Source organism: Puccinia triticina, chromosome 11A (genome assembly GCF_026914185.1).
Source record: "Puccinia triticina chromosome 11A, complete sequence".
In the NCBI taxonomy this organism is placed as follows: Eukaryota; Fungi; Basidiomycota; class Pucciniomycetes; order Pucciniales; family Pucciniaceae; genus Puccinia; species Puccinia triticina.
Window position 1 is genome coordinate 5,831,376 of NC_070568.1, and position 21,427 is coordinate 5,852,802.

Genomic DNA, 21,427 nt, shown 5'->3' on the forward strand with positions numbered 1-21,427 from the left:
TTTCTCGCTGGTGAGGGGGGGTCATCTTCGAAGATTGTAACTGGAAGCATCTGCCATCAGTGGAGACTTCCATTTGAAACCCGAACCCTCGATTGTGTTCATCGCATGGTCTTCGTACTGAGCCGTGCATGGGACTCGGCAGACGGGTTGCAGCCGTTTCCTTTGGCCCAGCAGAAGCTCTGTCACCCGGAACATGATTATTATCGCCGTGTTGGACTGTGAGTAAGGGGCCAGGCTTCCTGGGGTCTGGCCAGCCCAGTATTTTGGACGCTATTTTTCGCCGGTCTCTGCCGGTTAAAATTAGGGGATCATTGGGAGAAGGCAGTAGGGCATTGCTAGATCTCTGTGATCTTAAAGTCACCGCAAGCTGAGCAACTCTCTCGCCGAGTCGCACTGCAGAGGAGATGGGGCCAGATTGGGATGTCGTTCAGCTGCCTCCCGGTGGTTGAGGTGAGTTCGAGAAGGGCCAGAAGTAAATGGTGTCTAACGACCGGTACGATCGAGGCTTGCTGGGGTATGGCGAACAACCAAGACGGAGGACACTGGACAGTGAGGTGGGAATCTAGAGAGCGGCGAAACTGAGTCGGATGAGGAGACAGTGGCTGCTGAGGCAGATGGCGTCGCAGCGTCTTGACACTGATAGTACTTACTTGGTTGAGAGGGTCTTCTCTCTGGGTTGTGCGGGTAATCTAGCGACCAACTCCAGGATGACACTGCCAGGTTCCACCGGGTAGGGGCCTACGATCATCGATATCACCCACTTCGCGCGATGTTGGTATGTAGTTTTGTTTATGCCGTTCCTACTCCAACAAAAGGCATTTCGAGCGGATTGTGACCAGCCTCAAAATGTCGCCACCAAAGGTTCTAATAGACTATGGCTGCGAGATTATCGTGGCCAATCTCCTCCACTTGGGCAAGTTTTGCTTCCAGTTCTATTTTGTGAGACCATGCCCCGTTGCAAGCGATGGCTGGTCTGCCTCGCCATCTGCCCACTGCCGCGTTCTCTCCAGCGGGACGCCGATTTCCCCGCCGGGCTTCCGGCCCCTCGCGCCTCCCCCTCGTCCCGGTCAGGGGCCCGGCATGGGAGCACAGGAGGATGCTGGTTGCTGTATGGGTGTTGTGGTGGTGCTTTCGGCCAGCTCGGCGGGTGCAGCCGATCACTCGTCTGTGGTCAGGAGCCGGCAGCGATGGCGCGATCCCAGGAGGCCGATCGCACCACCCCTCTGTCCCGATGGCGTGCTCCCCAGGGACCCATCGCCATACAAATACCCCCCAAGCCGCGCCCGAAAGCCTCCATCCCTCGCCGAACACCCCCACCGTGCCCGGATGTGCAGGTCAGCAGCAGCCAGCCCATGTCCATCCTCTGCAGCAACTGACCGATTCGAGCACAGACTGCTCATCTTCAAGGGCGAGCCCATCGGCCTGTCCCACCTCATCACCAAGCCCTCCCAGTCAGCCCCACATCCCTCCAGAGCCTCTCCGCCACACTGCTCATTGCCCTTTCTCTGCCTGTTGCAGCTCGATTATCAACCAGGCCTTCGACTGCCGTCTGCGCTTAGGTCAGCCGCCCCGCGGTCCCCCTCATGGACATCCACCCCGCTGACCCCCCTGTTTGCTATAGATGCGAGACCGGTCAACGCCGACGGATTCGGCGTAGGTCCGCCCGTCTTTCTCCCTCCGCATCCAGCCAGCAGCTGATCGTCGGCGCCCTTGTCCAGGCTGGTACGACGCCGAGCGCGCCGACGCCGTGCCTTGCGTCTTCCAAGCCATCACCCCCGCCTGGTGTCCGTCCCCCACAATCCCTCCTCTCACCCCGCAAAACACTCACGTCTGTGTGGCTTTTTTTTTGGGGGGGGACAGCGAACCGAAATCTGCATCGGCTGGCCGAGAAGATCCGCTCTCCGCTCGTCTTGTGGGTCTTCTCATACATATGCTCCAACAAAGGCTTGATTGCCGGATGCTGAGATCTTGTCGGGTTGCCTCAGTGCCCATGTCCGGGCCAGCACGACGGGAGCGCTGAGCGAAGAGAACTGCCATCCATGGGTAAGCGTATCCGTCCCACTGTTGATGATCGCGGGCGCGGAGAGACGGCGCTGATCGTCCACTCCCCAGACCTACGGCTCCTTGCTCTGGATGCACAACGGTGAACACACTCTCCCTCCTCCGCCCGCCCCCCCAGCACCCCTCATGCTGATCACGCGGCTCGTGCGCTCTTCCACAGGCAATATCTCCGGCTTCGCTAAGATCAAACGCCAGCTGCAGAACGAACTCTCCGAAGAATTCTTCCATTTCCCCCAAGGTCAGTCATGAGCGACCGCGAGCAGGGCGCGGAACGAGCTGCACTAAATCGCGGCGTGCTTTTGTCTTGTGGGGAGGGCAGGGAGCACGGACTCGGAGTGGGCGTTTGCGCTGTTCCTGAACGAGCTGAGCAAGGCATGTCCTTGGACCTTAGTTAAGACGCAGCGGGAGCTGATGACTTGAGGGGTGTGGGGGGTCGCAGATCGCGGATCCGAAGGCGGCCAGGTTTGGCTGCGAGCAGCTGAAAGCAACGATGCTCTTGACGCTGGCGAAGCTCAAGAGATGGTGGATGGAGGCGGGGGAGGCCGAGCCGAGCCGGATGAACTTCGCCCTCACCGACGGCCACACCGTCGTCGCCACCAGGTACGTCACCAGTCTCGTCGAGGACGCCGCCAGCCTCTTCTTCGCCACCGGCTCCGCCTTCCAGCCCGCCTATAAGCCGCCCCGCCGCCCCGCCACCCCCTCTCCCCCCGCCTTTCTCGCAGACGCACATCTCCCAAGACCCGCCGAACAGTATCGCATGGTCCGTTTTCTCCCATATTGCTGTATATATGCCCATGCTCATCACAGCCTCTGCTCGGCTCGTTCGGGCAGCAAAAGACCGACAGGAGAGAGAAGATCGTCCTGATCGCCTCCGAGCCGCTGACGTTCGAGAAGACGGACTGGCTGGAGATCCCGTGCCAGACGCTGGTCCTCGTCACGCCCAAGGTGCGTCCCCCGCGATCTCGCCCGGAGAGCTGGCTCATGCGGGGATGGGCTGTACATATAGGCTGACGGCTCGAGCGGCTCTGTGCGGCTCGCTTTCGAGACAGATGAACGTCCTGCAGTTCCCGATCATCGACGAGTTCGTCAACAACGTGTACAAGACTGTCGGCCGCTCGCGCTCCTCTTGACCGTCCCTCTCTGATCCCCGGCGCTTCATCTCCACGCCTGTGTGCCCCCTCCTCTCACCCGCATTCGCACGCGCTTTTCTGGCGTATCTTGCTTGATTCGCGCTGCGTTCCCCTCGGTCGGGCTTTCGCCCCAGACCGACCATGTTGTATCCGGACACTCATAGTTGAATATAATCTTCGTGGCTTGTCAAAATTACCCTCGGAGAAAAGGATGCGAGAAGGGGGGGGGGCTATCCTGAAGAGACCAAGGATTGGACCAAGGAGCATAGAGACAGCGGTGGGCAGATACGTTACCCATCTGGGTAACGCTGCCCGTAACGTAACTAATTACGTTACGTTATCGCCTAGTTACAGATAACTGGGGGAGCGAGTACGTTACCCAATTCAAATATGGGGGTAACGCAGGACCAGTTACGATAACGGGTATCGTAACTGTACTACTTATTCGTTATCCAGTGCCTTGAACAATGTGATATACACAGTGAACAAACAGCTGACGTTTCACATGTTACGTCACCTGGACGTTTCAAAAGAGGCTCACTTGACGTTTCAAAAGAGGCTCACTTGACGTTTCAAAAGAGGCTCACTTGACGTTTCAAATGAGGCCCATTTGACGTTCACATAGATTTTCTCCCCCGGTCAGATCCCCCGATAACCCCCATACATACCCCCGAAGGTCCTGATAACCCCCGATGTGCTCCCAGAAACCCCCGTAAAGCCCCGAAGCACCGGATTCTGCCCCCCGGCCTTCTTTCTGCAACCCGCACCTCTGCATTGAATCTTTCCATCTTTTATTCGTGAAAACAGAGACACAACAATTACGCATGCGTTATCATAAGAATCAACAAAAAAGATACATGCAACAAGCGCAAGATATCAGCTTGAAATGTGAGCGCATCCGGCGAAATGTCGGGCTTATAAGTTATGTGCGCGTTTAACAGTAGATATATATTTATTGCATAGGAAATAAAAAGCTTGGACCCGAGCGCTTTTTGAAATTTTGGCTTCCCCAAGAGGTGGTTTTAGAATCCAATTTTGAATTCGCCCAAAATTCAAACTCAGCTTGGAAAGTTCATGAAACGTCAGAGGAATAAGAGCAATTCTGATTTCTAATAATTATTGAGTTGGGGTATCACACTCTGAGATGATCTGATTGGCCCGGTCGTGAACAGCTCGAGCAATGAATTCCTTGGCCTTGGCTAAGTTCTGGAACGCCGTCCGTCTGTTCTATCGCCCGCCACAGTCCTGTCAGTTCTCGCGATGGGTCATGCCGAGGGTGATTTCTATGTACTGCTGGTTAACAAGGCTCTGGATCACGCAGGCCGTGCCGGGCTCGAAGCGGCGCTGCTCGTCCGTCTGCAGCCACAGGTTCATCTTCTCCTCCAGCGCATCCAGCTTCTCCGGCGGCGTCTTCCAGCCGAACTGCACCGTCGCATTCTCGAACTGGTTCGAGCTCCGGCGCAGGTTGATGATGAACTTCTGGCCCAGCAGCGAGTTCGGCGCAAACCACTCAGCAGGCCCATCCACTTCACCACCAGCACCTTGTCCATGATCACCCGGTCCCCCGTGTCGTAGGGATGGGTGCAGAAGACCATGATGATCGCATCAAACACGTTGCCCGCAGTCTCCTTGAAGATAAACGCCGCCGCGATGCCCACGGTGTACACTGAGGCGAGCGCCTTGGAGTAGTCGATCCCGACGATCGACAGTGCAATGAACACGAACACGATCCCCGCCATGGCCATCATGATCCGGTCCAGTCGGCCGATCGCATGGCCGACGTCCTGGAGCGAGTTGGCCAGTGCCCGGCGCTCCTTGTAGGCCCGGAAGATCTCGTTCTTCACCTCCATCCGACTGATGTTCCCGCTCCCGGCCGAGTCGAAGATCGAGAAGGCCTCCTTGGCAAGCTCGTGCGTCGGGAAGGCCGGGTAGAAGTCCGAGGGCACCAGGTAGGTCCGGGCCGAGTCCGGCTTGAAGCCGAAGTAGATCTTCCAGGCCAGTTTCCGGGCCTCCGCGGGGTTGTTGACGTCCAGATTGAGCCCGGACTTCTTGCCGACGACCCACACCGGATCCTTCATCGCCGCGCGGGCGATCTTGGCTGCCGAGGCGCGGCCAGCGCGGCAAGCGTTGTCTGCGAGTTGCGGCGCATCAGGCGTGAGGATCGCTTGTTTTGCTGGTGGTGGAAGGGCAGATCCTTCTGGTACTCGGTATTGAACCGGTCCGTCTCGTGCATCTGGGCTTCGTAATCCACCTTCTCCTTGTCGCCCATCTGCTGCTAGGGCTCCCGGTTGCGTGACTACCATCTGCTCTTCTTGGCCATCGCCGGCTCTTGGGCCGCCTTCTTGCCCGCGAGCCCTTTCATCGTCAGGATCGCCCCAGACGGCCGGCGACTGTTGGGTGCCAGCGGGAAAGATTTGCGCTTCGGACGGCAATCTTTCAAGGCATCGATCACTGCGAAGGTTCGGGTGATTTTCTGAATCCGATCCGCGTAGGCCACTTGATGGAAATTCATACTCTGTGAAAGTACATCAGTTGCACAGCGTATGTTTGTGTGTTCGTGTTTGGAAGCTTACGATGGTTAGCAGCAGTAGTTTTTCCAGGGACAGGATGAGCATGAAGAAGAACAGCAGTTCGACGATGATGTGGATAGTTTCGGTGTATGGGGCGCGGTAGTGGCCGGTCTCGGTGAGGGCGTAGAGGTGATAGATGCCATTGAAGATGACTTCCCAGGAGCCCCAGCTGGAAACCAAGGTGATTTGGGATGAGATGATGATAGTCTGCTGGACAGGTGGGGGGGGGGGGGGGGGGGGGGGGGGTTGTTGCTTACCACATGGCCGAGTAAAAGATCACTTTGATCCACGGCTTGGCGGTCGACGCGGGCCTTGATCGTCTTGTTCACCTCTCCCCACACCACGCCAACCAACAGAACGATTGCCTACAAGCAGACATGTAACAGGATGAGTGCGCTGGGCTATCAAGGGAGACGGGAGGCCTGGGGGACGTACGCGGGGGATGAGCTCGGTGAGGAAGTTGAGGACCCAGCTGGCGAGGATGTTGTAGGCTGCCCAGAACAGGCAGGTAGATGAAGCGCGTGTTGTGCGCTTCTGGGCTGTCCCCGGACTGGTAGTACCCCTTGAACCTATGGGAAAACCGGTTAGTGGTGGGTTGTTCTGCTATGGATGATGGTGGAGACTGACCTGTGACAAGGGGCGGGATGATGCAGAGCAGGCTCAAGAGGATGTTTCCGATAAACGTGGTGATCAAGACTATATGAGCAGATTTCAGTGTCTTGTATATACAAGTGTGTGTGTTTTTGTTGAGTGACTGACGCTTGACGATGCTGTAGGGAGAGAGTCGGCGGGAGAGGGTGCGGCGCGAGGCTCTCTGGTGAAGATGAGAGGCTGCTATTGGTGAGAGTCGAATTGACAGATTGCTTTGTCTGTTCTCATCGTCGGAGATGTCGTGAAGCTCCTGCGGAGATGTTCTTGCTGGGCCATTGCTCAACCCCAAACGCAGGGTGTCGCAGGCTCTGCTATGTCAATCGAAGAATACACACTCCTCGAGTTCTGCAATCTCATTCCCAGCTTCCAACGGTGGGCATCTCAACTCTACGTATTTACTCATTAAGTTTGACTCTTGGTTGCAACAATAAAAAACAAGTGTTTATTTATGTCTGTACCGCTCCTGATTCCTGACATTGCCCATTGAAATTGGGAAAAATCACCCGTTTGTTTTTGTATGAGTGAACGGGCAAAGAAGGATGGTGTTTTTGTGATTCGATCTTAAAATCACATATCAGGGTGATATAACATAGACGATAGCCTCGCTTTGGAGCAAGAAGAAGGGGAAAAATCTATCCCATTTACGTTCTTCATCCGAGTGGTGAATGCCGAGATACAATCGGTAGCCACGAGGAACATAATCTTGCTAGACAAAACATTTATGTATGCTTTTGTTCCCGGTCATCATGAGGTGTTGACTCCCCTAGATGACCGGGACAGTCTCAGACCGGCCGAAAAGAGGTGAGACTCCTCGATGACCGCTACAGATTCACTGTATGGCACAAGCGCCCTGTAGTGCTCAACTGTATCCCTGCACGACCCCTGCCATGCCTGCTCAAAGGGGATACAGGACCGATCCAGCTCTCCTGTTACACTTTCCCCCCTGCCCAAACGAATCCTTGTGAAACTGATTATTCATCTCATCCACGTTGACAACTCATCGTCTCTTCATTCATCTCATCCCTCATCGCATCTTCAATCGACTCATTCCAACTTTTCCAATCATGATCAACCCCAAATTGCCCATGACCACTGAACCATCCTCCCCCACATATGCAGCTGTACTTGTTTCTGGAAATCCAACCAGAACAACCATCTCCCATCCGAACACAGCTGCCAACCAATCGCTCAGAAAACCCGCAGCTAAAGATGTAACACCTGCGCAGACAAGCGATTTATCTTCTGCTCAGTCAACACCTTCGTTGATGCCTGCAAAACCAATGGGAACTCCAGCCATCATTTCAGCTGGTCAAAAGAAAGGTTGTCACCCTGATCCGCCACCAGGTCAGTCAACCCACCGTCTTGCCAAGCCTCTGGGCAACCAATCAGCTGTTTGTTATCTGGCTGATCCCCAATTCTTTCGCACCTTTTCTATTGACCAACAAAGGATCTGGCAGTAGATTGGACTATTCCGCTGTAGTTAAGGGTGGTAAACAAAACAAATGTCACCCTTCCCATCTTGCATCGGGTCAGTTGACCCCTCATTTCACCGGGCCTCTGGGCAAACAATCAGCTGTTTTTCATCTGGCTCATCTCCAATCCCCCTTTAGCACCTTTGCCATTGACCAACAAAGGGTCCGGTGTGGAACTCCTAAAAGATCAGGAAAGAGCTGTGAGGGGAAATAGTCAACTACACTACTAATAACGTAGAATAGGCTACAGGTGCTGGTGAGGCTGCCCTCTTGACTAATGCTGATGGAGAGAGGGTTACACTAAGAAAAAGAAAAGGGTGTGGCTGATGATTCTCTTTGACTTAGATGACTTTAACACTTTATGAGTTTGAGGTTATCAATCCTACTGAGTGAGAGAGGAGAAGTGAGATGGGGAAAAAAGCAGAAGCTCTTGGGGAATCACTCTGAGATGGGTAATGAGGTATATGCTGGGGGATATATTTCTATGGTGATGAAAGTGTATCTAAGTGTGATGAAAAGGGTGCTACAGAGGGGATTTAGTAGAAAGTGCATATAAGGGTGATGTTTAAAAGGTGCTACAGAGGGGATGTAGTAGAAAGTGCATGATGGGGATACAACATCTAGAGGGGTGTTTATATATGTGAGAAGTACTACAGGGGGGTGATACATGATGAGCACATAGTAACAAATATCTGAAGATGAGCAGTAATGATGAAGGCGCAATGACCAAAGAGTGTACATGAAAGGTAACTATGTAGAAGATGAAATAATGATGAGCATTTGATAATAACTACAAGAGCTATGAAGGAATGTACTGCTGATATCATATGAAGAGAAAAATGAGTAATGAAGTTATGTAAGATCTGCAGTCCTATGTAGCTATGATACTAATGAATGATGTATGTAATAATGCTAAGGATATGTATGAAGAAAATACCTGCCAAAACTATACATGCCAATAACTGCTGATCCATTTGGAAATCCTAGGTGAAATGAGTGGGTGACTAGGGGTAAAATGGGGTGTAGAATCTGAATATGAAGTAATAATGAGGTATTTATGAAGGGTTTAGGTGATATGAGGGTGATAGTATGAACAGGAACAGGGTTACCACACCGGGAGTCAATTAGACTTGGGTGTGGTTAATTATTATAACACATCAGCAGGTGATCTTTCAAACTTGTGCTCATACTGTGTAGCTTCTGACCTATTAACTGACTTAGTACTTTGGATTGCTTTGATCTAGACACCCCTGATGTCACTCTGCGACGCTCTTCTCGTCTTGCTGCCATGGCCTTGCGGAACGTACATGATATCCGGACTCCTCCGACAAGTACTCGCGCAGATGGACATGAGTCTGATACACCCAGCTCAGATGGAGAAACATCCTACCAATCATCGTCTCTGTCAAACTCCCCCGGTGGTGTCACAGACAATCAAGTCCCTCTGGCCGAGCCAGCTAAGCAAATCAAAAAGCGAAAGGGCAAAAAACCTACGTTTGTGCCATGTTCGGTTTCTGATATCTTTCTGATTAGTTGACACGCACAACCTGACATGTTTGCGCATTCTTTCCCTCCAAACCTAAATTCTGTCTACTTTGGTGCTCATTCCATTTCTATTGCTTTGGGAATCACAATTACTATTCCTTCACATTCAACTTGAGCAAATGAACTCGCTCATATTGAACATGATTGTATGTGTAGTTTGAATGCCCATCAGCGACAGAAAAGGAATAAGTATCTTTGTAACCGAAGGAAGGCTAAGCGGTGTGGTGCTCCATTCCAAACCATAAGTAGTATTTTATTGCTTTCTTTTACATATATTCATCATTACATTGAACATTTCCCCATAAACCTTCACAAATACCTCTTTATTATTGCATATTCAGATTCTACATCAAATTTCACATATAGTCCCTCACACATAGTATACCCTTATCTTCAATGGTTCAATAGTTATAGAGGATATAAGACTTACAGATAATCTACAGTCTTCATTAGTTACAATACTCAATTCATTAGTAACTTACTGGAATCATTACAGTACATCCCTTTTACATAATTACTTTCACATACTAAACCTTTTACATACATTCTTCATTATGTACTATGGCTATTGTACACATTACATCATTAGATCTATGCTTACCTCTTTCAGTAGTGCTCATCATTACAAGTAGTTACTATGTTCTCATCACTTTTCCCCATTAGTACATTCTTTTATTCCCATAACCAGCATTCCCTTTTCAGCATTGCTCATCATTACATACTGTTACTATGTTCACATCACTCTTCCTCATTTGTACAACCTTCATTCTCATAGCCAGAACTCTTCATTGTCTGTGCTCATCCCTCCTTACTATAAGAATTGTCTTCCCCCCCCTCACTTGTACCTCATGCAGAGAAATATATACAGAATTTATAGATAATTTTGGATACAGAAATTATAAGTTCCCCACTCTCATCAATCCTCCATCTCTCTTACCCTCAGTAGTCAGTAGTTAAAGCTCATAGTACTAGCTCCTAAGATCAAGCAGAAATCAGCCACACCTTTTCTTCTTTTTTCTTAGTGTTACTCTCATCCCCTCAGCATTAGTCAGGAAGGCAGCCTCATCAGCACCCTTGCATAGCTTACATTAGTACTAGTGTTGCTATCCATTTACCTTCCAAGCTCTATTCTCCCCTTTGAGTAGTTCCACAAGTGGTGTCCCAACAGTGGCCTTTCTATACTTCAGATATCTTCAGCTCTAGTAACACTTTTACCATCAGCTACATACTACTTCACCTACACTCCTCATACTCCTCTCTTTACAAATCAACTCCCTGCTTTTAGAATCAACTTCAACCAACAGTAACACTATCAGCACCTTCATTATCAATCTTCAGATTCAGATTCAACTTACCTGTTTCAATCATGTCTGCCCAAGGATCTCCCAACGCCAATGTTGCCCCCAGTCTTTACCCTCCAGTGGATCCTTCCAGTAATGCTACAGTTCAGGACTCCACCACTTCCAACACTGGTCAGACTCAGGTTCCTCTCAATGGTCCAGGTCACCAATCTTCTTCTACTGGTCCAGGTCCTCAGGCTCCTTCCAATGCTCCAGATCCACAGGGTTCTTCTATTCCACAGGCCAACTCCAGTTCTTGCAGACCTCCTCCTAGACCTCAGACTTCCAGTGCTCCTAGATTCACAGGATACAGGGATACCAATCAGCCATCAGATGATTCAGAGGATTTAAATGTTCCACCACCCCGCTTTTCCAGATTCCAGTGCCAAAGGGATCATTCAACTCACTCTACCAGGTCCAACACCCACTTCTTGAACAGAGAACCAGCCATGCCAAGGTACCAGGATCCAGTCAGCAGAGGAGTTAAGATCAAACCCATGGACAAAGAGCTCTTCTTTGATGGAACCAACATGCCTGTGGAGAAATTCATTAGAAGGTATGAAAGTGCTGGAAGAGATGATGGTGCTAACTCTAAGGAACTGGCTGGACAAATCATTGCTTTTATCAAAGGATTGGACCTAAAGGATGAAGTGGAAGACATGTCAGGCCATGAAAACTTGGATTGGGAAACCCTGAAGAAACAGCTACTCACCAGGTTTGGAACTTCTCAGCCATTGGTCAGATATACCAGGGAGGATCTCAGGAAACTAGTCTACAAATCAGCTCAGGATGGAGGAATCAGCACTTTGGAAACCTTCAACACATTCAGGAACAAGTTTGAAACCATCACTCACTATTTGGTAAGAATGGGGTACAGTACTAGCCTGGAGGAATTCAGACACCTTCTTTTGGAAACTCTTCACAAGGACCTGGATCAAAGAGTTACTAGGAGCTTGATGAGGGACAATCAAATGCTAGCCTCAAAGGATGGAGGTGATATCTTGCCAGACAATGAAACTCTTCTTACCTATATTCACCAGGAAGTTTACTCAAGATCAGTGGTCAACAGAAGGACTGAATGGAGGGCAGAAGAGAAATTCACTTTGGACAACTCACCTAGGACCTCCAAACCTACACCTGCTACTCAGGGAACTGCTCCTACTGCTTCCATTTCTCTGGACAAACAAGTGGAACTCCTTACCAAACAACTTGCATCTCTCACTGCTGGCAAAGGACTACCTCCCCACATGGACAAACCTGCTAGGACCTGGCCATTCAAATGCTATTATTGTCATCAGGAAACCCATGGAACCAACAGCTGCTCTCAACTTGCCCAGGACATGTCTAGTGGTGCTGTTATCAAGGACGGAAGAGATTACAGACTTCCAGACAAATCAGTTATTCCCTGGATTCCAAGCAGACCAATCAGAACCCCAGTGGAAGAGTACTCTAAAACTAAGCTCACATCTTCTTTTGGCCAACTAGAGGAGGACCCAGTCTATTATCAAGCCCATAGTTATGAAGCAGACCTTGGAAAGAGGACTAGAAACAACTCTAAGGATCAGGATGAAGAGGAATCAGCCAAGGCAGACAAAAGGATCAGGAAGGAGAAACAGGACCTAATGGACATGGATACAGAGGACTTACTTCACATGAAACAGCCCCCTACTCCTAGTGCTTCCAAATCCCCTACTTCAAAAGGCTCCCCTCAAGTCAGATTCCAGGATAAGGACAAGGATTCAACTACTGCACCTAAGGACAAACCAATTAAGAAAACCTATTTGGAGAAGACTTTGGCCAAGGAGTACCCAGGAATTGAAGAGGAAGTGGCTAGTAGGATGTTGACTGCAGGAAAGATGGAGTTGGCTTTTGGAGAAATCTTTGCTATATCACCAGGAGTTACTGACTGTATTAGGAAGAAGATAACCAACAGAAGGGTCCCATTGGATGGTGTCAAATCAGCAAACTTCACAGACATGGAGGATGGAGAAGAACCAGCACAGGAGCAACCCACTACTCACTACTCCTGCCCCCTTGGATACATCACCATCACTATTGGAGGAGAGAAACATCAAGCACTCTTGGATACTGGTTCTATGGTCAACATTATTCCTGAAACTCTTGCACATAAACTTGGATTGGTACTCACTGCTAAATCTATGAAGCTCAAAGGAATTGGAGGCCACCTTACTGATATACCTGGAATTGCTGAAGATGTGGAGGTAACCATTGGGAAAGTAGTTAGGACAGTTCATTTCTGGGTAGCCAAAGGACCAGTTCAGATGATTATTGGAAAGCCTTTCTTGATGGATGTCTCAGCTAACATCAACTACAATGGAGCCAGAGGAGAAGCACTTTCAATCATGGATTCAGCTGGTCAGACTTTTTTGGTTCCAATCATACTCCCCAGTAATCAGAAGTGGGAAACCAGCATACCTTCCAATTCTGGACTGTTAAATTTTTTAGATTGAGACCAGGTTTCCAGTTCCCCTCTCTTACAACTGCAACCCTGGAAAACAACCAAAAGCAACAAACTGTAGTCACTCATTCAGCAAAATATAAATCAACTCTAAAAAAAATAAAACCAGTAAACCAACCAATGCCATTATCTCTCAATCCCCCATTGTCAAGGCCACCACTCTCAAGAGATCCTTACCTCACTCCTTTAAGCCCTTTTCCTCCACCATTCACTCCTACCTCCAAGATTACTCAAGAAAGGCTGGACCTCATCAATTTTGGACCTCCTGGATGGCTTTCTCCTCAAGAATATCTCCTGCTGGTATGGGTAATTGTGATTAGACAAGGTGCTTTGGCTTTTGTAGAAACAGAAAGAGGCCTTCTTAAACACACCTATGGACAGCCTTATATTATTCCAGTCATTCCTCATGAACCTTGGCAACAGAAACCAATTCCAATCCCTGCACCCATCAAAGACCAGGTTATAGAATTGGTAAGGGAAAGACTCAGCACTGGCCTCTATGAACAATCCTTTTCCAGTTATTCCAGCCCTATATTTTGTGTAAAGAAGCAGGATGGTAAGCTCAGAATTGTACATGACCTTCAGAAACTCAACAAAGTCACCATTAAGGACGCTGGACTACCACCAAAGACAGAGGAACTCATTGAATCATTCACTGGAAGGGCTTGCTATGGACTAGGTGATATTATGGGAGGATATGATGAAAGAGAATTAGCTCCAGAATCCAGACCTTTGACCACCTTTGAAACACCCCTTGGAAGATTTCAACTTACCAGATTACCCCAAGGAGCCACCAATTCAGTTGCAGTTTACCAGGCCCAAATGATGTGGATACTCCAGGATGAATTACCTCAACATATGGGAATCTTTGTGGATGATGGAGGTATAAAAGGACCAACCTCTGACTACAATGAAGAAACTCTAAAGGACAACCCCCAGATCAGAAGATTTATCTATGAATATGCCATTACTCTGGAAAGGATTCTTTTCAGGATTGAAGAAGCTGGACTCACCATCTCTGGGAAGAAATTTGCTTGCTGTGTACCTGCTCTGGATCTGGTAGGCCATGTGGTTTGTAAGGAAGGCAGAAGGATATCCATCAAGAAGCTCAACAAAATTGAAACCTGGCCAACTCCCACCACTCCTTCAGATGTCAGAGGATTCCTAGGTATCTGTGTATATGTTAGAATGTTCATTAAAAATTACTCAACCATTACTGCTCCACTCAGAAGACTCACCAGGAAGGACTCCTCTTGGGATTGGACTGAAGATTGCCAGGATGCCTTTGAGGACCTTAAAAGGATTGTTGGAACTGATATCACCCTGAAGAAATTGGACTATGGACCTAATGCTGGCTTAATCAAACTCTCAGTGGACTCCAGTGTTATTGCTGCAGGTGCTGTTCTTACTCAACAGGATTCTGATGGATTGGATAGGCCTGTGTTATATGAGTCAGTAGTCTTTTCAACCAGGGAATCAAAATACTCACAATCCAAATTAGAACTCTGTGGTGTTGCCAAGATCCTCAAGAAACTTAAAACCAAACTGTGGGGCCAACATTTTCAACTCAGAGTGGATGCCCAGTGCCTTATTGGAATGATCAACAACCCTTCACTTCCCAATGCCCCTATGAACAGATGGATTGGATTTATTCAGTTATTCTCCTATGACCTTGTTCACACTCCTGGAAAAACTTTCACCTTACCTGATGGACTTTCAAGAAGACCCCCTGATTCTGATGAAGATGACTGTCCTAGCTTTGATGAAGATGAAACCTGGATCAAACCTCACCCTGGATTTGGAACTAAACATTCTACTTTTGGCCTGCTTCTGGGGACATCAGCTAAGTTGGGGGAGGGGGTAAGTAACTTGCAGCAAGGAATTTGGAAGCACCTCCAGGAATACCTTTCAACCATGAACAAACCTCCAGGATGCAGCAGCCTGGAATTCAAGAAAATTTTGCACAAATCAGCCAACTTCTTCCTTTCCAATGGAGTCTTGCACAGGATCAACAAACCATTCTCCCAGATAGTAGTCACCTCCTCTTCAGCTCAGAATTCCATCCTCAATTCCCTTCATGAATCCTTAGGCCACAGAGGTATTGCTGAAACCTACAGAAGAATTAAACTCAGATTTTGGTGGCCAGGTCTCAAGAGAGGTGTTACCAAGTGGGTCCAGTCTTGTGAAGCTTGCCAGAAGAGGAGTTCAAAATTGCCAATGGAACCCAAGAAACCTACAGGAGCAGCAACCATCTTTGGAAGAGTCAGTTTGGACACAGTTCACATCAAAGCTGGCAAATGGAAATACCTGGTAATTGCAAGAGATGACCTTTCTGGATGGGTAGAAGCAGTTGGACTAGAAAAGATTCAAGCAAAGAAAATCTCCCAGTGGTTCTTGGACAACTGGATCTACAGATATGGAGCCCCTTGGTCAGTCACAGTGGATGGAGGCTCTGAATTTGGACAACAATTTCAAAAATCCCTTCTGGAATCTGGAATCAAAATCAAAGTCACCACCCCTTATTATCCTGAAGCAAATGGTATGGTAGAAAGAGGACATCAGGCAATTAAGGATACCTTGGTCAAGCTCTGTGGAAAGGAAGGCAAGAAATGGAGGAATTATTTACCTTTGGTTTTATTTGCAGACAGAATTTCCACCAAAAGATCAACTGGATACTCACCTTATGAACTAGTTCTTGGACAGCCCCCCATCTTACCCATTGACCTAGAATTGGAAACCTTCTTTGGAGTGGATTGGTCAAAGGTAGAATCAACTCAGGATCTTCTATTGGCTAGGACTCAGCAGCTTGAAAACAGGGATACCATCTTGCAGCAAGCACACCAGCAGCTTATGGATTCCAGGAAGAACTCTGTGGACTATTGGAACAAGAAGAAAACATCAAGGCAGCCACTAAAGAAAGGTCAATTAGTAGTAGTGTATAATAAATCTTTGGACTCTCAGTTTGGCAAGCTCTTTGAAAATAAATGGAATGGCCCTTACAGAATCAAAGCTCAAAACCCAGGAGGATCTTACATCTTGGAAGAATTGGATGGCACAGAATTAGCCAGAAGGTTTGCTGCAACTCATGTCAAGGAATACCACTCCAGGTAAAAACAAATAAGGAATAATCAATTCATTTCTTTCCTCTTTTCTCTTTCTCATCTTCTTACACAATAACATAATAACAAAATAAAATCAAATCTATAAAACAAATCAGAAATAAATCAATATAAATCAGTCTCAAAACACTCTCAAATAAAATAACTAAATATAAAAATCAAAAGCTCACCTCTTCTTCTTTTATCACTACATCACCCTCTTCCATTTCACTTTCCTCCTTCTCCTTCTCTTTTCCCTTCTCCTTATCTAAAAAAAATAAAAAATAAAAATAAAAAGACATCAAAAGAAAATTAAAGCATAACATTAGTAAAAATCCTCAATAAAGAATAAAAATAGAACTTACCCTCAGCTCTTATCCTCTCCATTTCTGCTTCTACCCTCCAACCATCTTCCTCCTCTTCCACTTGGTCCCTCATCCTTAATAATTCCAGGGCATTCCTCTCCTCAGTTTCCTCTATCATGGCATCTATTATGGAATGAGTATCCATCTAAAAATCAAAATAGAAACAGGGAAAAATATCAGTATTATAATCAATCTTCTTTCTTTTCAAATTCTTATTCATATACATACGAAATCCATTCGACATACGTGTGTAAAAGCGTCGTGGAACCGGCTATACAATTTAAGGCGTGCGTTTCGTGCGGCAACCGGGTTGTCGAGGTCTTCACGAGCAAAGGCGAGGAGTCCTTGTTGGATATAGTGACGCAAGGCATCGACTTCTTCAGGTTTAAAAGAATCTCTCATACCGGCGTTGTACGCGTGAATGTTGTCGACGAACGAGTGCGCTCTACGAATAGAAAAGGGTATTTCGTAAGAGGGGCTAATGACGGCCTCTTCGTCAAGCTGCAAAGATGATATGGACGTGTTTGAAGAATAATCTAATGAGTTATCGAGGTTTTCTTTCGGCGAAGAAGGCGTGGAAGTGGCGCTGGAGGCAAACATTACGGATATTGAATGCGATAACGGAACTTTTCCGTTGGCCGACGACCAGGGGCCTTATAGATACTCATTTTTTCTTCATTTTATGACGTCACTATGGACGCCTTCACCGCTCAGAATCGTGTGGCGCGGATTCTCTTTCATTTTCTTAATGTTGACTCTGGTGTTCGACCCAGTTTAATTAAATTCTTGGAACGCTTTCACGTCATTCTTTTCGCCTATAACTTTTTTCAATCGATTGGCCAGCTTCAGGAGTCTAATTGGACAGCTCCTTGGCGTTACCTTAAGAGTATTTCATCATGTATTCATCTCCCTTCAACTCCTATACGATGGAAACCGCGGAAAATCATGATAAAGCTTTAATCGGTCGGCCGGCTTCAAATTTAATTGATCATTACAGTCTTCATAAATGCGATCTTGCCTTTCATTTGAACTCGGTTCTGGACGATTCTATCGAGCCGTTTAGAAGTTATAACCCCTCAAAGTTTCCCTAGGATTTACGCGGCCCTGCGGGTGCCATTCATTAAACGTTTACGGCGACCTATCGGCCGAAAGGAATCTCAATATCAATCTATTCTAGTTTCATCTCCTCCTTCTTGCCTTTCAAATGATCTCGTAATTAGAAAATTTCATCGACGGGTTTTTGAGTTATATCTGGAGGAAGTGGTCTCTTAATCTGCACGGCTTTACTACTACGCGCGCCCGCGGGTCTTGCTTGGATCTTTAACCGGCCCTACACAATCGATACTCAACCCTTAAAAATAACCAGTATATACCATTTTAATCTGCAGAATCGCCTCTTTCGAATGAACTTGGTTTCAAGAATTTTCATCGAGCCGTTCCGGAGATACAGGTCGATCAATTTCTATTTTTCTTTTCGTCATTCCGCACGCGCGCCTCCCGCTTGGAGCCCCCGCTCAGACAACTGGACCCCTCTTTCGACAGCACGCGCGCATGGACACATGTTCAATTCCTCATCTGTACAAAATTTAACGCTTTTTTCGTGGTGGACATGGGGAAATTAAAAGGAGTGAAGTACTCAAGAATAATTCAGGGAGAGAGGGGGGAGAAGAAAACGATCATCATGGAAAAGGAATTCATTCTGGAATCATCACTCATTTTTATCCATCCATCAATCCATCCATCCATCAATATTCCTTACCATCTAATATCAATTATGGATCATCAATCAATTCAATCATCCATCAATCAATCCATCCATCCATCATTATTCCTTACCATCCCATAGCAATTACTGGACATCCAACCACCACAATATTGGAACTTCATCATCTTCACCCTGTATTCTAGGAATTATTCAATCAGCAATCCAATCACTCATTCATTCATCATTATAATCAATTTCTTCCAACACATTGCAGCTCAGAAACCACCCAACTTGAGCAAGAATATTCTTTGGACAGCTTATCAACCTCTCTGGACTTCAAATTCTCTTCACTGAACTTTACATTATATACTCAGAAACTCAGAAATCCAGTCATTCAATTCCAAATCATTCACACCCTTCAGAAATTACAATTATCAACCCCATCAATCAATCAATCATCATCAATCATTGCATTCTTCCTTAGCCTCAGTTAGGCGGGAAAATTATTCTTCAGAGTGAAATTTAGTCTAATATGTGTCTGTCTCAAGGATATTGCCTTCAGCAGAGTTAGATCTTCTTAAACATTCAACCCTCATTGATAATTGGACCTTCTTTTGGATACTGGACTCTTTGGATTGGATACTGGACTATGGATACTCTGGATACATAGGACTATTGGACTTTGGATTGGACTTGCATACCTTGGACGCAGATATACTGGATTTGGTTTATACTTGGATTCTAATTGGCTTTGGACACTGGACTCTGGATTTGGACTGCTACTCAGGACTTTGGATTTCACCTTTTGGAGGAAGAACACTGGACTTTGGACTTTGGACTCTTGGACTCAACATTCTTCAACTCTTTCTGGATCACTCTTCTCTTTGGTGCATTGCCTGGGGACAGACAATAAGTTGGGGGAGGATGTGGTGCTCCATTCCAAACCATAAGTAGTATTTTATTGCTTTCTTTTACATATATTCATCATTACATTGAACATTTCCCCATAAACCTTCACAAATACCTTATTATTATTGCATATTCAGATTCTACATCAAATTTCACATATAGTCCCTCACACATAGTATACCCTTATCTTCAATGGTTCAATAGTTATAGAGGATATAAGACTTACAGATAATCTACAGTCTTCATTAGTTACAATACTCAATTCATTAGTAACTTACTGGAATCATTACAGTACATCCCTTTTACATAATTACTTTCACATACTAAACCTTTTACATACATTCTTCATTATGTACTATGGCTATTGTACACATTACATCATTAGATCTGTGCTTACCTCTTTCAGTAGTGCTCATCATTACAAGTAGTTACTATGTTCTCATCACTTTTCCCCATTAGTACATTCTTTTATTCCCATAACCAGCATTCCCTTTTCAGCATTGCTCATCATTACATACTGTTACTATGTTCACATCACTCTTCCTCATTTGTACAACCTTCATTCTCATAGCCAGAACTCTTCATTGTCTGTGCTCATCCCTCCTTACTATAAGAATTGTCTTCCCCCCCCTCACTTGTACCTCATGCAGAGAAATATATACAGAATTTATAGATAATTTTGGATACAGAAATTATAAGTTCCCCACTCTCATCAATCCTCCATCTCTCTTACCCTCAGTAGTCAGTAGTTAAAGCTCATAGTACTAGCTCCTAAGATCAAGCAGAAATCAGCCACACCTTTTCTTCTTTTTTCTTAGTGTTACTCTCATCCCCTCAGCATTAGTCAGGAAGGCAGCCTCATCAGCACCCTTGCATAGCTTACATTAGTACTAGTGTTGCTATCCATTTACCTTCCAAGCTCTATTCTCCCCTTTGAGTAGTTCCACAGCGGGTGAAGAATAGTTTGGATTTCTTTACATCAGCTGCACCTCCGCCAGGCTCCCAGATTATCACCAGGAAGATGAGGCCTATCGATCTTTTTCCTGCTGTAACCAAAGATTTCCGTCAGAGATTCGCTGAATACAAGCTTCTCATGGATGAATATAAAGCGGACCCAGAGAATAATCCAAAACCACCACAGGTCTTTGCGCGTAATCCTACCAAAGAGGAAAACAAATCAGCGTTGGAAATTGTCGAAAAAACTCTCTATACAATCGATTCGAATTATAATAAAATATACGATGAAGGAGACAATCAAATGGTTGCTCTAGTCGAGTTCATTCCATTAAGCGATTTATCACCATCCGAATGGGACGACTACGATTTCCTATGCCTCTTTCTACATCAGTGCAAGGAATTCATCTCACCCGTCGCCTCCAAATCACAAAAATGTCAAGGTATAATGTGGGCGCTTGGCTGGCGCAAGGGCTATGATGGCTTGGAGATCCTGGGTATATACCGTCATCAAGCAGCAATCAATAAAAATCCCGATGGATTCCGGAATCTCATGCAGGAAGGATCGGCTCGAGATGGGCAAATACTCTGGAAAACTTTCCACAGTTTTGGAGACGTGGCCGTGGAGAAGAATCAAGCTTACATGAAGCGCTTCAACATACCTTCAATAGCTGATAACAACTTTCCAGAAAATCCAGAAGACAAATCCCCCTTTGGATTTGCCTCGAATCTAGCTTTCTCTTTGCATGGATTTTACAATCACCACCATACGGATGATGAGGATTTATCGGATCTTCCCCTCGCCTTTGCTCTAATTATCCCAACTTCAAGAATCACCGTTAGAATTGCAACGGCAGCTCAAGGCTACGATGTGGAAAATGGCCAGTTTATCTTTAGGGATATCCAGCTAGCTCTCAAATTCAAGCCCGATTATATTTGTAGGTTGATTTTTTGAGCACAGGAATATGTTCATGGCACTTTATGTCCACTTGAACCTAGTTATTTTACAAAGTTAGGTATGTCTGCACAAGTTGCAACAAAAACTAGTAATGCCTGTAAAAACTATCTCAATGGTATCTATGATGACGATACAGATAAATATTTTGGTGGTCTTGAAGACCTTTTAAGTTCTTAACATCAGTAGGATT

At 46.6% G+C, this 21,427-nt stretch overlaps 4 protein-coding genes across 4 annotated transcripts; 2 read left to right on the forward strand and 2 right to left on the reverse strand.

Moving 5' to 3' along the window:
* Window positions 1–483: 483 nt before the first annotated feature.
* PtA15_11A562 (uncharacterized protein) lies at window positions 484–748 on the reverse strand (the record flags this gene model as incomplete). Its single annotated transcript, XM_053161483.1, has 2 exons — window positions 484–562; window positions 651–748. The coding sequence occupies 2 exons, from the start codon at window positions 746–748 to the stop codon at window positions 484–486; spliced, it is 177 nt and encodes a 58-aa protein (XP_053025425.1).
* A 98-nt stretch (window positions 749–846) lies between these two features.
* Window positions 847–3,191, forward strand: PtA15_11A563 (uncharacterized protein; the record flags this gene model as incomplete). The annotated part of the gene is made up of 12 exons (XM_053161484.1): window positions 847–1,451; window positions 1,519–1,559; window positions 1,622–1,657; window positions 1,719–1,784; window positions 1,861–1,912; window positions 1,986–2,043; window positions 2,113–2,143; window positions 2,222–2,299; window positions 2,381–2,433; window positions 2,501–2,821; window positions 2,893–3,006; window positions 3,111–3,191. The coding sequence occupies 12 exons, from the start codon at window positions 847–849 to the stop codon at window positions 3,189–3,191; spliced, it is 1,536 nt and encodes a 511-aa protein (XP_053025426.1).
* Window positions 3,192–4,561: 1,370 nt separating this feature from the next.
* On the reverse strand, window positions 4,562–7,111 carry PtA15_11A564 (uncharacterized protein; the record flags this gene model as incomplete). Its single annotated transcript, XM_053161485.1, has 7 exons — window positions 4,562–5,706; window positions 5,765–5,930; window positions 6,019–6,126; window positions 6,197–6,330; window positions 6,389–6,457; window positions 6,521–6,575; window positions 7,058–7,111. 7 exons carry the CDS (start codon window positions 7,109–7,111, stop codon window positions 4,562–4,564), a joined length of 1,731 nt encoding a protein of 576 aa, XP_053025427.1.
* Window positions 7,112–7,476: 365 nt separating this feature from the next.
* PtA15_11A565 (uncharacterized protein) lies at window positions 7,477–21,414 on the forward strand (the record flags this gene model as incomplete). Its single annotated transcript, XM_053161486.1, has 4 exons — window positions 7,477–7,756; window positions 7,860–7,940; window positions 20,309–21,217; window positions 21,296–21,414. The coding sequence occupies 4 exons, from the start codon at window positions 7,477–7,479 to the stop codon at window positions 21,412–21,414; spliced, it is 1,389 nt and encodes a 462-aa protein (XP_053025428.1).
* Between the last annotated feature and the right edge of the window lie 13 nt (window positions 21,415–21,427).